General features: G+C 38.7%; 1 protein-coding gene across 2 annotated transcripts in view; it reads left to right on the forward strand.

The window, feature by feature from the left end:
- LOC126278124 (low-density lipoprotein receptor-related protein 1) overlaps positions 1-14,357 on the forward strand; it is a 688,899-nt gene that overhangs the window by 391,574 nt on the left and 282,968 nt on the right. For both annotated transcript variants that reach the window (XM_049978010.1, XM_049978009.1), the window contains 3 exons: positions 7,888-8,050; positions 10,785-11,010; positions 11,113-11,284. In XM_049978010.1, coding sequence (XP_049833967.1) covers positions 7,888-8,050; positions 10,785-11,010; positions 11,113-11,284 — 561 coding nt within the window. The remainder of the gene's footprint in view (positions 1-7,887; positions 8,051-10,784; positions 11,011-11,112; positions 11,285-14,357) is intronic.

The raw sequence follows: 14,357 nt of genomic DNA on the forward strand, positions 1-14,357 counted from the left end.
TTCCGATGAAGTAATTGTTGGATGAAAGCTCACTTTCTGTCTGTGACTCAGTGTCTCCAGTATATGGTGAGAAGCACCTATTCTTTTCACAATATTCTAACATTCCATCCTGGGTTTTCCATTGTTTGATTTTACATTTAAAGGTTGCTTTTTATGTTTTTCTTGTCTATCTTGAAAACTGTGACTTCTAGTGAAAATGTTTCTCAGTACCAAATTAGATTACATTAAATTTCGTACAAAAAATGTCCTAGTCCTTTTTTCTATAGGACTAATAGTTTGCATGTTACAGGGGATGGAAAAATCACAGATTATTAAAAATAGCATGGTGTATAAATAATGTGTTATGTTAAATAATATGAGTAGAGAACAAATGTTACATATTTGTATCACATCTAAGTACAGAAGAACTGTTAGGGATAAACTGTGTTTTTAGGGTGGAAAAGTGGAGGTGGAGGTTAGAAGCAAGAGGAAAGGTATTTGCTGGATTGTGGTCATGCAATTCCCTCGTTCGTAGGTCTGCAAAATGACAAGTGAGCAGGTAGTTCCCCATTCTCCCTACCACACTACATCACAAATAGCAACTACAAGGTGTTTCACAAAGTTATATCAAACCGCTGGAGTGCACCTTATGAATTACCAGCAACATAGTGTCAATACATATCCAGGGGTGTTTTTCTTCCACAAAGTATGTTAATGCTATGTGGAATACAGATATTAATTACTAACAATATTAATGTAAGAAAGTCACATGGACAGAATCTATGTAAATCTCTGCACACTGGTCTACAATGCTAGAGGGAAATTGATACTTAGTCATCATGTATGACAGCTGAAGCATTCTTTAGGGAAACACAGGTTCCTCCACAACAAGTGCTGTCAGCTTTTCAGTTTACAGCTGGATCTGTCAACTGTCTTCACACTGAGGAGTGTGCCTCAAGTGCAATATTTTTCCTTAACCACTTGCTCAGCATTAGCTTAAATAGGTTCCCTCTGTAACAGTAGTAGACCATCTAGGTGTTATGAAACATCAGATATTTTAACACAAGTCAAGCAATAACATACAGCAGATTATTCTTCCAGATTTCAACACGATCAGTCGTGTTTCACCAGACTTATTGACGCCCACCTTGCAAGATTTACTGTGAATGTGTGGTAAGTGGCTCCACTCAGTGCAGCCCAATCTACAGGTGACACCAATTCCTGAATGGAAGGGATTTATGCAGTGTGCCAGTAACATAAGTAAGGGCGAGAGAACTGCAATAGTTTTCTGGTCATTCATTAATTCACAAGCAAGTGGCTACAACATGGTTACACAGTTTTATGATATGCTGTCAATAACAGACAACAGCAAGATGCCACATTTACCAATCCAATCTCTTTCTTACCAGCACTACATAGGTTATTGACAACATCGCCCTTACAAAGGAACATAAATTACACAAAAGCTCACGTAATAACTGTGAATAAGTACTCACTTAATAAGCTGAAAATAACTCCATTATACCAAAACGAGCTTAGTGAAGTTATTTAGTCTACTTATAAAAGAGAACCAGACAGGTAATGCAGAGGAGATAGTCTGCCTGTAAACTGAAAAGAGATTAATGCTGATGGTGAGGAAGTCACCTTTCTGGGTTGAATGTTACAACTGTCGTATGGGATGATTAAGAATCAATTTCCTCTATAGCAGTGCAGAAAAGTGTGCAGAAATTTGCACAGAATCTGTCTGTATGTTTTTCTTGTGTTTGTATGATTAGTGGTTCATATCTGTATCCATTTTGTAGAAAATTAATACATCCAGGCATGTCTGTACGTTCTGTTGCCAGGTGATTAATAAAGGTCGGTTTAACTTTGTGAAACACATAATAGACCCTATAGTAACTTTTTGTGATACAGTGCAGTAGAGAGAATGAGGAATTGCCTGCTCGCACATCATTTAGCGGACATATGAATAAGGGAAGTGTATGACCACAGTCTAGTGACCTACTTTCCATCACACATCTAAACCCATCACATCCCCAAGACACAATTTATCGTCTAATACAGTTCTACTCCACTTAGATGTGATACACATATTTAATATTTGTTTTTAACCTGCTTTATCTGTTACACATGTAGAACAGGTTCTATGTATGTATGTATGTCTAAGATCTCCTCCCATGCTCCTGAATTGATTTCAACCAAGTTTGGCACAGAAACTGTAGGCCTCATGAGTACCAGCACTATGGGGTTCATAACCTCCTGGCTCCAGTAATATGCAGATACAGCTGAAAACATGTTTTTTCCCAGCATCTGGTATATATGTTGCCCTGCATGACAGGCATGTTGCATAGGAACAGTATCAGTCTGCCAGATCACCTGCTTTGCAAGGCACCTGCATGTCGGGCCTGACATGTAGGCTACCCTACATGAAAGGTATGTTGTGTTCGAGTACTATCAGCCTGCTTTATTGAGCTGCTTTGTATGGTGCTCGGTACATTGGGGGCGGTTAAATGATTTTCGAGCTCACAATGTGTAGCCTGCTCTGCATGTCAGACATATCAAGGAAGTAGTACTGTCCTTCTTTGAACTATATTGCAGAGGTTAAATGTGCTGATGATGAGCATGGCTGGGGACAGTTTGAGATGTACAGAGGAGGGAATGGACAGAGTGAGGAGGGGGTAATGGACAGAGGGAAGAGCAGGGGATACACATGAGGCAAGTGAAAGATGTAGAGGTGTCATGGTCTGATGGAAAAGGAAGAGGGAGACAGAGATGGAAAGAGAGAGAGAGGGGGGTGGGGGGTGGGATATGGTCAGAGAAAGGGAGTTAAGGAAATTGGTAAAGAGAGGGAGAGGAGGAGACAAAGAGACAGAGGGGCTCTGGAGAAGGAGATAGCCAGATAGAGGTGGGAGGATGAGGTGGTCAGACAGGGGGAGGAAGATGTGGACACAGAGAGGGTCAGGGGAAGATATATTCAATATACACTATGTGATCAAAAGTATCCAGACACCCCGAACCACATACGTTTTTCATATTAGATGCATTGTGCTGCCACCTACTGCCAGGTACTCCATATCAGCGACCTCAGTAATCATTAGACATCATGAGAGAGCAGGAAGGGGTGCTCTTTGGAACTCATGGACCCTGAATGTGGTCAGGTGATTGGGTGTCACTTGTGTCGTATGTCTGTACGTGAGATTTCCACACTCCTAAACATCCCTAGGTCCACTGTTTCCGATGTGATGGTAAAGTGGAAACATGAAGGGACATGTACAGCACAAAAGCATACAGGCCGACCTCATCTGTTGACTGACAGAGACGACCGACAGTTAAAGACTGTCGTAATGTGTAATAAGCAGCCATGTATACAGACCATCAAACAGGAATTCCAAACTGCATCAGGACCCAGTGCAAGTACTATGACCGCTAGGCTGGAGGTGAGAGTACTTGAATTTCATGGTCGAGCAGCTGCTCATAAGCCACACATCATGGCAGTAAATGCCAAACAATGCCTCACTTGATGTAAGTAGCATAAACATTGGACTATTGTGCGGAGTGACAAATCACGGTACACAATGTGGTGATGCGGTAGCAGGGTGTGGGTATGGTGAATGCCCAGTGAACGTCATCTGCCATTGTGTATAGTGCGAACAGTAAAATTCAGAGGCAGTGGTGTTATGGTGTAGTCATTTTTTTCATGGAGGGGGCTTGCACCCCTTGTTGTTTTGTGTGGCACTATCACAGCACAGGGCTACATTGATGTTTTATGCACCTTCCTGCTTCCCACTGTTGAAGAGCAATTCAGGGATGGCGACTGCATCTTTCAACATGATTGAGCACCTGTTCATAATGCACGACCTGTGGCGGAGTGGTTACATGACAATAACATGGACTGGCCTGCACAGAGTCCTAACCTGAATCCTATAGAACACCTTTGGGATGTTTTGGAACGCCAACTTTGTTCCATGCCTCACCAACTGACATCAGTACCTCTCCTCAGTGCAGCACTCCATGAAGAATGGGCTACTATTTCCCAAGAAACATTCCAGCACCTGATTGAATGCATGCCTGCGAGAGTGGAAGCTGTTATCAAGACTAAGGGTGGGCCAACACCATATTGAATTCCAGTATTACTGATGGAGGGTGCCACGAACTTGTAAGTCATTTTCAGCCAGATGTCTGGATACTTTTGATCACATAGTTTGTCTGTGTGTTGAATGCATATGCTAACAAATCCCCAGGCAGAAGGCTAGTTTAACAATAAACATCAATTCTATACCAGTGTAACACTATTTTTAATAATCTGTGATGTTGCCATCTCTTGCATTGTGGAAACTATAAGACCTAGAGAAAATAGAATAGGATCTTTTCTGTAGGAAATTTAAAGTAGTTGAATTTTGTACTGGGAAACATTTTGCTCTCAAGAAATGACCTTTTCACACGTCACAGTCCCCACTCTCACACCCCACTGGTCAGGACTTTTAGTATGTTGTTGATGACACTCCCCTATACCAATGCACAAAAATTTGCAACTATGCGAATTTTTTCCCCAGGTTAACATTTTTTGGTCTTTGTTGGTTGGGCTAAAGTATCATTTCAACATGACTGGATTGTTGTCAGACTATGTGCTGACTCTTCACATGACAGTCAAGTGCAAGATGGGCAAGAGGACACCACTATGGAGTTTTGCAAGCACTTGGATGTACAAATGACACTGTATCGAAAGTGGAAAATGAGTACATTGGTATTAGGAAAACTGCTGTCTCCAGAATCAAATGCCTTGTGTAACAAAATATTGAAGAGAGAGAGAGCTGGCATTATCTATTGTGAAATGTAAGAGCAGATAGAAGGACAGCAATGCAGGAGATTACTCATTAGTTCCCTGCTCAACAAGTGATGAATGATGATACTAGTGAATGTGTACCAGAGCTCAGTGCACTTCCCAGGGCACAGCAGTCAGGAAGAGCTAGGAGTATTAACATTGAGTTAAACTTCCTGGCAGCTTAAAACTGTGTTACGAACTGGAAGTCAAACCTGGAATATTTGCCTTTCACGGTCAAGTGCTCTACCAACTGAGCTATCCAACCATGGCTCACAACTTACCCTCGCAGCTTTACGTCCACTAGTATCTCTCTTCTACTTTCCAAATTTTACTGAGGTGATACTGTGCATACCTTGTGGAACTAGCACACCTGGAAGAAAGGATGTTGTGGAGAAATGGCTTGACAACAGCCTAAGGAATTGTTTACAGGATTTTTTTTTGTTCACATTGAGCACTTGAAGCACTGCAAAATGTTTAGCTATTCTGGTAAGTCATGATGCATGTTGGTATTCAATGGAGCTAGGGCTTGAGAATGTCAACAACAACATGAGGCAGTACATATCACTTGCCAACAAGGTTCCATTTAGGTAGATGGTGAAGGTATTCTTATCTAGAGGTTGTTTACAATAGGATGATATACTTCCCATTACCCTTCGCCAGTGAATGAGAGGACGCACAATTCAGTAATATGCAAAGAAAATGCACCACTTCCTCACTGCAACAGTGTCAGAATGGTGTGAGGATTGCTCTGCAAACATATTTATGTTTGTGTGGCCCCCAGATCACTTGACCTCTATCTTACTGAGCTCTTAACACTGTGAATATCAAACACATAGAAGAATGTCAAACCTAGAAAAACCATTGATTTATGCTGTTATTTAAAGCATTAGTGGCACATATGTAATTGATATATCTCCAGGAGTAATACATACTAAAAAAGACCAAGCTTCAAGATTTATTTTTCATATTCATTTTAGTTCTTTGATAGATTACAAATTTTAAAATAATTTTGAAAGAAAGTGTCATTAACCTTAAGAGAGAGAGAGAGAGAGAGAGAGAGAGAGAGAGAGAGAGAGAGAGAGAGAGAGAGAGAGCAAGATGAGTTATTGAAACATTTCTTCCTCTCGAACTTTGAAAATTTCTTGTTCACTCAACAAACCTGACATATTTGTAGCAGAATTATAGCAAACTGCAAAACGTAATGCATACATGCAAGAAATTACATCAATCTGATAATACTGGCTCAGCCATTTGCAACAGCAGCTGTTACATTTGCTAACGTTTCTCTCAAAATAATTCTAGAAATTTACAACAGAAGGCAGCAACTGTCAAAGTACATGTCATGAGACGTCCATATATTATTTCATATTCTCATATGAAATGAGCCCAGTTTTTGAATGATAGCTGTGTCTAGGACCGAGCTGCAACCAGCGCCTGTGATTTTAGGTAATGGGTGAGAGATGATTGATGAAAATCCTTTAGTGTCTCACCAAGTCCATGCCACACTGCAATGTGCCATTATCAGGGCTGCAGGTTAATGTAATTATTTATCAGTGTATAATATCAATCTTTTCTTTGTAAAATGAAATAAATAAAAAAGTGGACCTCTATTTCTGTGTGCAACATAATACTGTTCTGTTCACAACTGCGAGGGGCATCCAATAAGTAATGCAACAATTTTTTTCTGAAAGCAGTTTGGTTTTATTCAGGATTCCAGTATTCCATATAGTCCTCCACTCTTTTGGCTTAAAACCTTATTTTCCAACATAATCTCTGTTCAGTGTGATGGCCTTACACCACTTTACTGAGAGGGCCTGAATGCCTACATGCTACCACTCTGCTGGTTGATGTCAGTGTCAACATCTTGCTGTGTCGATAATCTCCCCGTCATCCCTGTACTGTTTCCCAAGGAGTGCATCCTTCATTCGTCCAAACCCAGTAGTGTGAAGGTATGGTCTTCCGTTAGGTGGCTAGAAACCCAGCGGGCACAGCCCCCCCCCCCCACCCCACTGGTGGTTGGTTGTGTCAGTACTACCAATGGAGATGTGCAACGAGGTGTTTTTGATCTGACAGTCATCTTGAATGAGAGTGTTCAGATGTTCCAACATTGCAAGAGTCTCAGCTGTGTGTGGCCGGTCAGCACGTGGGAGCCAGACAGGTTTGCACGACATTGTTGCGAAGGCAACAAATGCCTCACCCACCGATTCACTGTGTTTTTGTCTACTGCCGAGGCTCCGTAGGCATTCTGCATGTGCCTATGAATATCTGCAATGCTCTGATTTTCCAGCAAAAGAAACTCGGTGACAGCCCTCTGCTTGGAACACACCTCTGTTACAGTCGCCTTTCTGAAGGCTACATATAGGCCATCACCTGTCAGGACTTCATGAAACTATAGGGGGCTGAAGCAGGAATATTCTGTGTTGTCTGACAGCAAATTCTGCATTTTTTCAACCAAAATCGGCAAAGAAAAGAATGTGTTGCATTACTTATTGAATGCCCCTCATATAAAATATGAGCATTGTTGATAGTTCAATTTATGAAGTGCAGCCATTGGTGCGAGGAAGAAAACTTTGAAATTCTAGCAGACATTGTCAAAAGTACTTGTATTTCACCATCAGGAGAAATTTAACGGTTGTGGCAAATATTTTCAAAAATTAAAATTTAGTTCTTAGTAATTCCTGACCTCCCGGTCTCTCTTTTTACACCACAGGAAGCTGTGTTTAATAACTGGATATCAACTGAATTTAGTCATGCAATGTTATAAATTAACCAATTGCCTGTCCAGAAAAACCCAAACTTTAAGTATATTGCTGATTTTTTTTTTTCCGACCATCAATTGGTAAATTAAAATGTCATAAGGAAATTTTTCAGTATGGAGTAATTTTCAGACTTGTGCATGATTCTAATAAACCTTTTCATACAGCAGATGAAGTATGTTCTTAACTTGGAATTTGGTGTTTCCAGAACTTTAAAGCTTTTATTGCTGGCTGATTTAATTTCACTATTTGTTTCTTGTCAATGCTTAAAGTGAACCATAGTAAATAAATGCAGGACTGTCGCTTGTAAACATTTTTATTTATTTTCAGCAACAACACACCTTGCACTTGACTGGGTCTCTGGAAATTGGTACTTTGTTGATGATTCTCGTGAAATAATATTTTTATGCACGTCGATGTTGAAGATTTGCACTGTTATCATTGATAGTAGTCTGAGCAAGCCAAAAGGGATAGCAGTTGACCCCACAAAAGGGTATGTTACCCCACTTTATAATATTTCATACAAAATCTGTGATTAATGTTTCAAGGTGCTGCCTTGATATTGTAACATAACTTGCATGATCTTGTGATAGTATGACAAAACGAATTATTCTTGGACTTCTAGCCATATCAAGATATACGGGTGTAACCACTCATTGTGGTTGCAAGCTTGGTATTGACTGATACAACGTAAATGTCATCATCTTAATGAAATAGAACCAGCTTGATTGGATGTTCTGTGGCATTTAATTATGTATGATTACACCATTATTTGTGAGTTATTGACCATAGAAACAATCTGCAAAAAATTTTGACATTTAACACATTGGGGTTATGATTTACTGGAAAATCTGAGCAGCAGTTAAAAATTTGGAGCTTTCAAATACATTTTTTGGCATAAAGTGTTAAAATGTAAGTATGAAATGAGTTTGTGTACTCATCAGACATTTGAACTTTTATGATCATGTAGAGCTAAAAGAATGTGGAACTGCCTAAGATACAAAAATTTGGAACTCACCCTTCATTTGTTACGATCCCATGACAGTTAAGCATAGCTTGTATAAAAAGTAATGAGACTGATTTTTTTGCTAACATGACTGTACTTTACTGCCCATACTCACCTGAGGTGATTGGTGGTGGGGGTGTCTGGCCATAAATGCATGGAGTGCCAGTCGCCTGTGGGCTCTCATTTCAGCAGCATCATGCATTAAGTAGACACATTGCAAAGTTGTCAGTCATGGCACAACATGCAGCAAAAGATAGAGCAACATTATGCCATCAAGCTTTTTGTGAAACTAGGAAAATCGGGCACGGAAACATTGGATATGTGGCGACAAGCCTATGGCGATGGTTGGCTGTCAAAGACCCAGGTTTTCAGGTGGGTGAAGAGCTTTGAATAGGGCAGGGACAGTGCTGAGGATGAGGAACGCTCCAGACACCCACCAACCAGCTAAACTGATGAAAACATCAACTGTGTGCGCATTTTATTGAACACTGACTGTTGAATGAGTGCCAGGATGATAGCACATGGCCTCAGACTCGATAAAATGACAGTGCACAACATCATCACCAAAGAATTGTCGATGAGGAAGATCTGTGCCAAGAAGATTTTGTCAGATGTTTAAAAGCAAGCATGAGTGGATGCCTGCCTATACAATTTCCAGATCTTTGAAGTTGATCCGGAATTTTTAGATAATGTTATCATCAGAGACAAAACCTGGGTTTTTCAGTATGACCTTGGGACAAAATGCATGAGTGCTGAAAGGCACACCGCAGCATCCCCATGTCCAAAAAAGTCTTGCATGAGCAAACCGTAGGTGAAAGCCACGTTGATTGTGTTTTTCGACGTCAGGGGCATGGTTCATCTTGAGCCCCAAGGCCAAACTGTCAATTGTGCTTTTTATTGTGAAGTGCTCAAGAGACTGGAAGCCAAGGTCCATCACAGGATGCCAGCCATTGCCGATGATTGGAAGCTGCATTATGACAATGCACCGAATCATACCTGCTTCACGATGGACAGCTATGCCAAGAAAGATATTCCAACGATTCCGCAGCTCCCCTACAGTCCCATTGTGGCCTCGCCAGACTTTTTTTTGTTCCCCAAACTAAAAACTTCCTTCAAAGGACACCATCATGGGACCCTGGAGGAGGTCCAAGCTGCCACAGTGAGGTCTTTGACGGCCATCCCGGACTCAGTGTTCAGGACCGCATTTGAAGCATGGAAATCTTGCATGCAGTAGGTTGCTGGCTCTCAAGGATCACACATTGAAGAGTACTAAGTGCTTGTAGCAATATCTACAATAAATTTTGATTCAAAATCTCAGTCTCAATACTTTTTATACAAATCCTGTAAAGAGGGCCACAGTGTTTACACTAGTAGTGAGAAGTAGAAGTTAAATTGACTCCAAAATTTAGACTTCTTAGTGATCAAGAGTATCGTTTTGGGACAGGAGCAGAAATGTGAGCTGCAAGTTGTGGATGGGGGCAAAATGTTTGTGTGTGTGTGTGTGTGTGTGTGTGTGTGTGTGTGTGTGTGTGTGTGTGTCTGAGAGAGAGAGAGAGAGAGAGAGAGAGAGAGAGAGACAGAGACAGAGACAGAGACATTGGGTCTGGGACTATCTCTGCTCCAGTACTTGTAACTCTGATCTAAATGAGATCAATGTGGAACAAACACCCTGGTGTTAGATTCTACAATATTTCATAAGATGTATCCATGCACTAAGGGTAGTAAAAATAAATGATTAATATAACTGTCTGTTCAGAGTTTTGAATATCATGCATCACTTTCATTGGTGGTGTGACATACTGTGAAGAGTTGCATTAAGTGTGTGCGTGATGCGGCATTCAACCTGTTGCAACACCAGCAGAAAAGTTGTGATGTTCAGTGTATTTTTACTTTATGATTTCTTGTCAAGTATGCAAATAAGTTATATAATTGAGTTTGCCTCATACAGATCTGCTAACTTAATGCACAAATACCATTGTCCCATTTTACAAAAATGCTAATGACCGTTGTGTTTTTGAGAATATGTCGCTCATGCGATTTTTAGTAATGCAAGCAAAGCAATCGTTTGAAACCAAACAACCTCTGCCTGAACAATTTTCTTGTCACATCAGAATTAACATAGCTCTACCAGATGACAGAACTAGGCAGGGAATGCTGTGTCTAATCACAATAATAGTGAATCACCACAAACTACATGTTAACATTTTTTTTTAATTTTCAGCTATATGTTCTTCACAATATGGGGAGGTTCACCAGCAGCATTAGAACGTAGCTTGCTAGATGGATCAGAACGTACAAAATTAGTGACTCACAAGATTGTGTACCCTTATGGAGTCACAGTGGATTATCCAACACAGCAAGTCTATTGGGTAGACACTTATTTGGATGTCGTAGAGAGAATTAATTATGATGGATCAAACCGAGTTATCATTAAAAGGGGCCCACCGGTAATGTTCATGTTTACAGACAGTAATTATAGTGTTTTCTGACTTTTACAATGATTTGTTACTGATGATGTACTTAATTTTGGCATCTTACCTATTCCACAGATACAAAATGCTTATGGGCTGACCGTTTTTGAAAATTCCCTTTTTGTTACAAGTTGGCGAAATTATAGCATAATACGTGTAAACAAATTTACCCATGAGACTGAAATGACATTTTCAGATATTGGAAGACCATTTACTATTCATGTTTACCATCGACAGCGACAGCCATCTGGTAAGTATACTTCATATTAGTGCAACATACGCTTCCAGACAATGAAAGCTGCTGCAGAAGTGATTAGCCATTGAAATCACTATCCATGATTTTGAATGAAAAACTTATTAACAGTGGCAGTAAACATAGGAATTAAGAATAAGCAATCACATGTAGCTGCACTGCACACAGAACTGTCAGACATTGAGTTTCTAACGTACATGTTTCTAACATACATCTTTTTTAGAGTGTACAAAAATTGGTAGAATGCCAATGCCTGTTTTTAGTCAATGAAAGACATTTTTCCTTGCGAACTTAAATCTGCCGTAGTATCACTAATCTGACTGGCACAGAAATAAGCATGAACCTTTACTTACTGTTTAATTTTTTTCTTTTAGTCTTAACAAAACATTATGAGAAACTATAGAATGGGTTACTACTCCTTTATCCTATTTCCTACTAGGTATATAAAATTCTGCCCTTACACATGGTGTGCCATTGACATCATATATTAAATTCTTTCAACTAAAATTTTGTGATCTGTACACTGAAAGCGTTTGAGAAGATCACAGAAAATTTTAGCAGGGTAATTTTATAAAATAGAAAATTCAGTTTAAAGACTTGTTAAAATTATATACGTGTACAAAATGGAAATCTCAGTTGAGTAAATTTTTTTAAAATTAACTATGAATTCTCAATTTTATGAATTGACTTTTCCATTTTATACAAGATACAGGATAATTTTTTTTTGTTTTGTTCAATACAGCCAAACTTCATTGTGAGATCAAAATGTACTTTTTCTGGAATGAAGCATTTAAAGAAGTCAAACCAAAAGATCCTTACAGTACAAATGGGTCTTTGTTCTGTCATAAATTACTTTGTAAGAAGTTATTGAGAAAATGAGAAGGATCAGCAGAAAGAAAGTTCATAGTTAATTATCTCCATTATTGTAATTACACAGCTACTGCATATTTGTCTTTTAGGAGTGGTACCTTAGGTCACTGACTGATTAGTTTTGAAAGTACGTACAGTATTTTAATATGTTGCTGTATTTACCTTTGCAAATTTTCAGCAATAAGGGTAATCACTTTGCTGTCAGTGTCTTTGAAGTAGGTATCTGTCAGTGGGGCTTGCAGTATTTGCCCAAGTAAATCCAGTGTTCCACTGAATTTTATTTTGTAGTCCTTATATTTAGTGCCACAGTTAAAAAGAACCCATTGATTTAGTGGCCAAAGCTTTTGTTCTGCTGCTATGTGCCACAGTGTAAGTCAGGAAATTCTCTTATTTGTGACACTATTTTTATAGCTCTGCTGGTTAATAATGTTATAGATCCTTTTTAAAAAGGATTCATTCTTTTATTAAATTCTGTCTTCCTTTTGCATGGTATTGCAACCACCCTCTCTCCATTTTTATATATGTGTTAAACTAACTCATTTCAACAAAATAAAAGTAGAAAGTTTGCTCATACATCTTTATTGGTAACATTGTTGTGAAAATGACATACAATATCCTTTACATCAGTGTCAGATGCTAAAAAGTAACTTAATGACTGTACATAATGAAATCTGGTCATTTGATGCAGCTCTCACTGAATAAAAGGCACATTGTTATTATAAACATATCACAATGCACAATGCAATATTTTGTATGATGAATTACAGTCTTTTCAGTTGTACAATTTTGCCCTTCCGCTGCTCTTCACCGTGTTATAATAACTGCTCTCGAATGTCAGCACACCTATTGAATACAATATGTAGCAAACCTCCATTATCATTCTGGGCTCTGTTAATCAGTTTTGTCTCTTATTTCTTTAATTAACTTAATTTTCCAAGTACTTCATCTATTCCTTCTAATGACATTTTTATGAACCTTTTACTTATTCATTGTTATCAGCCCCCTTTGCATTTCATTCCTTTCTTGATCTTTAATTTGTTTCATTATTTTTAAATGTTCAAGATAAACTGCAAAGCCAATGAGCCCCAATCCCACCTTGCACATTTCTTCTAATGATGTTATTATTTTTCCTGTTTGAAATTTGTAGTTATTATAATTTGTTAAATTGTATATTATTTAATTCATGTCTGAGCAGCTGCTAATATTTTACTTTGTCCTCAACATGAACACAGCTGGTCAGTTTCGGTCAACAGGACCATTTGCAATAATCTTTATCAGAATCAATATACAAGCAAAATGTTAATTATATTTGATAAACTGTAACCCATTTACATGTGTTACCATCTTAGTTACTGCCAACCCAGTCTAAAAGCATATGTTATCACATAGGACCTATTGTGTTCATGTAGTGTGCCATGTGTAAACCTGTTTTTGCAGCAGCTTTTGCAAGAGAATTTTTTCCACTTCAAAACATAACTGTCAACTGCTCATACCTTGCCGCATGTGTGTACATTGAGACTACATGCAAAAGTACTAATTGTTTGGCTGAAGGAACTAAAAGCAACAACATAAATAAAACACAAGAGTGAACAGAGAGTTTTGCAAAATGTTAATGACCAACAAACAACAAATTACGAATTTGCTGTTAAGAAAAATTGGGGTGTGATATTTGAAAACATTTACAATGACTGAGTTTTTTTTAATGATGATGATGATGTCACAGAGCTTAAATAGGTCATACAGAATATTTCATACTAGCTGAAGTCCCTGAAGAAATGTATTTTTTTCATGTTTATAGGAAGGGAAATATCAGGGAATTTCACTTGCGGTAACCCTGACATATAAAGTGCAAATCTTTACAAATAGCATGGAGATTCTACATAGGCTTCATAAAGTGTGGTTGATGATACAGCAGAACAGCAGTTAAGTTTTATGCTTTGAAGGTGTTTCTCTCCCATAAGTTACTGTATACTGATTTGATTATGGCACACTATGTTAAATGCAAATGAATGGGAAACATAAACCCCTTAATGTTCGAATACAGCGTTAGCAGTGTACTACTCCTTGACAAAGTCACTTTGATTAAATATCTAGGTGTTAAGTTGTGGAGTGATATGAAATGGGATGAGCATGTAAGGATTGTAGTACGTAAGGCAAATGATTGACTTCATTCAGTTTATTGGAAGAACTTTTGTAAAGT

The sequence above is a fragment of the Schistocerca gregaria genome, chromosome 6, assembly GCF_023897955.1.
Source record: "Schistocerca gregaria isolate iqSchGreg1 chromosome 6, iqSchGreg1.2, whole genome shotgun sequence".
Classification (NCBI taxonomy): domain Eukaryota; kingdom Metazoa; phylum Arthropoda; class Insecta; order Orthoptera; family Acrididae; genus Schistocerca; species Schistocerca gregaria.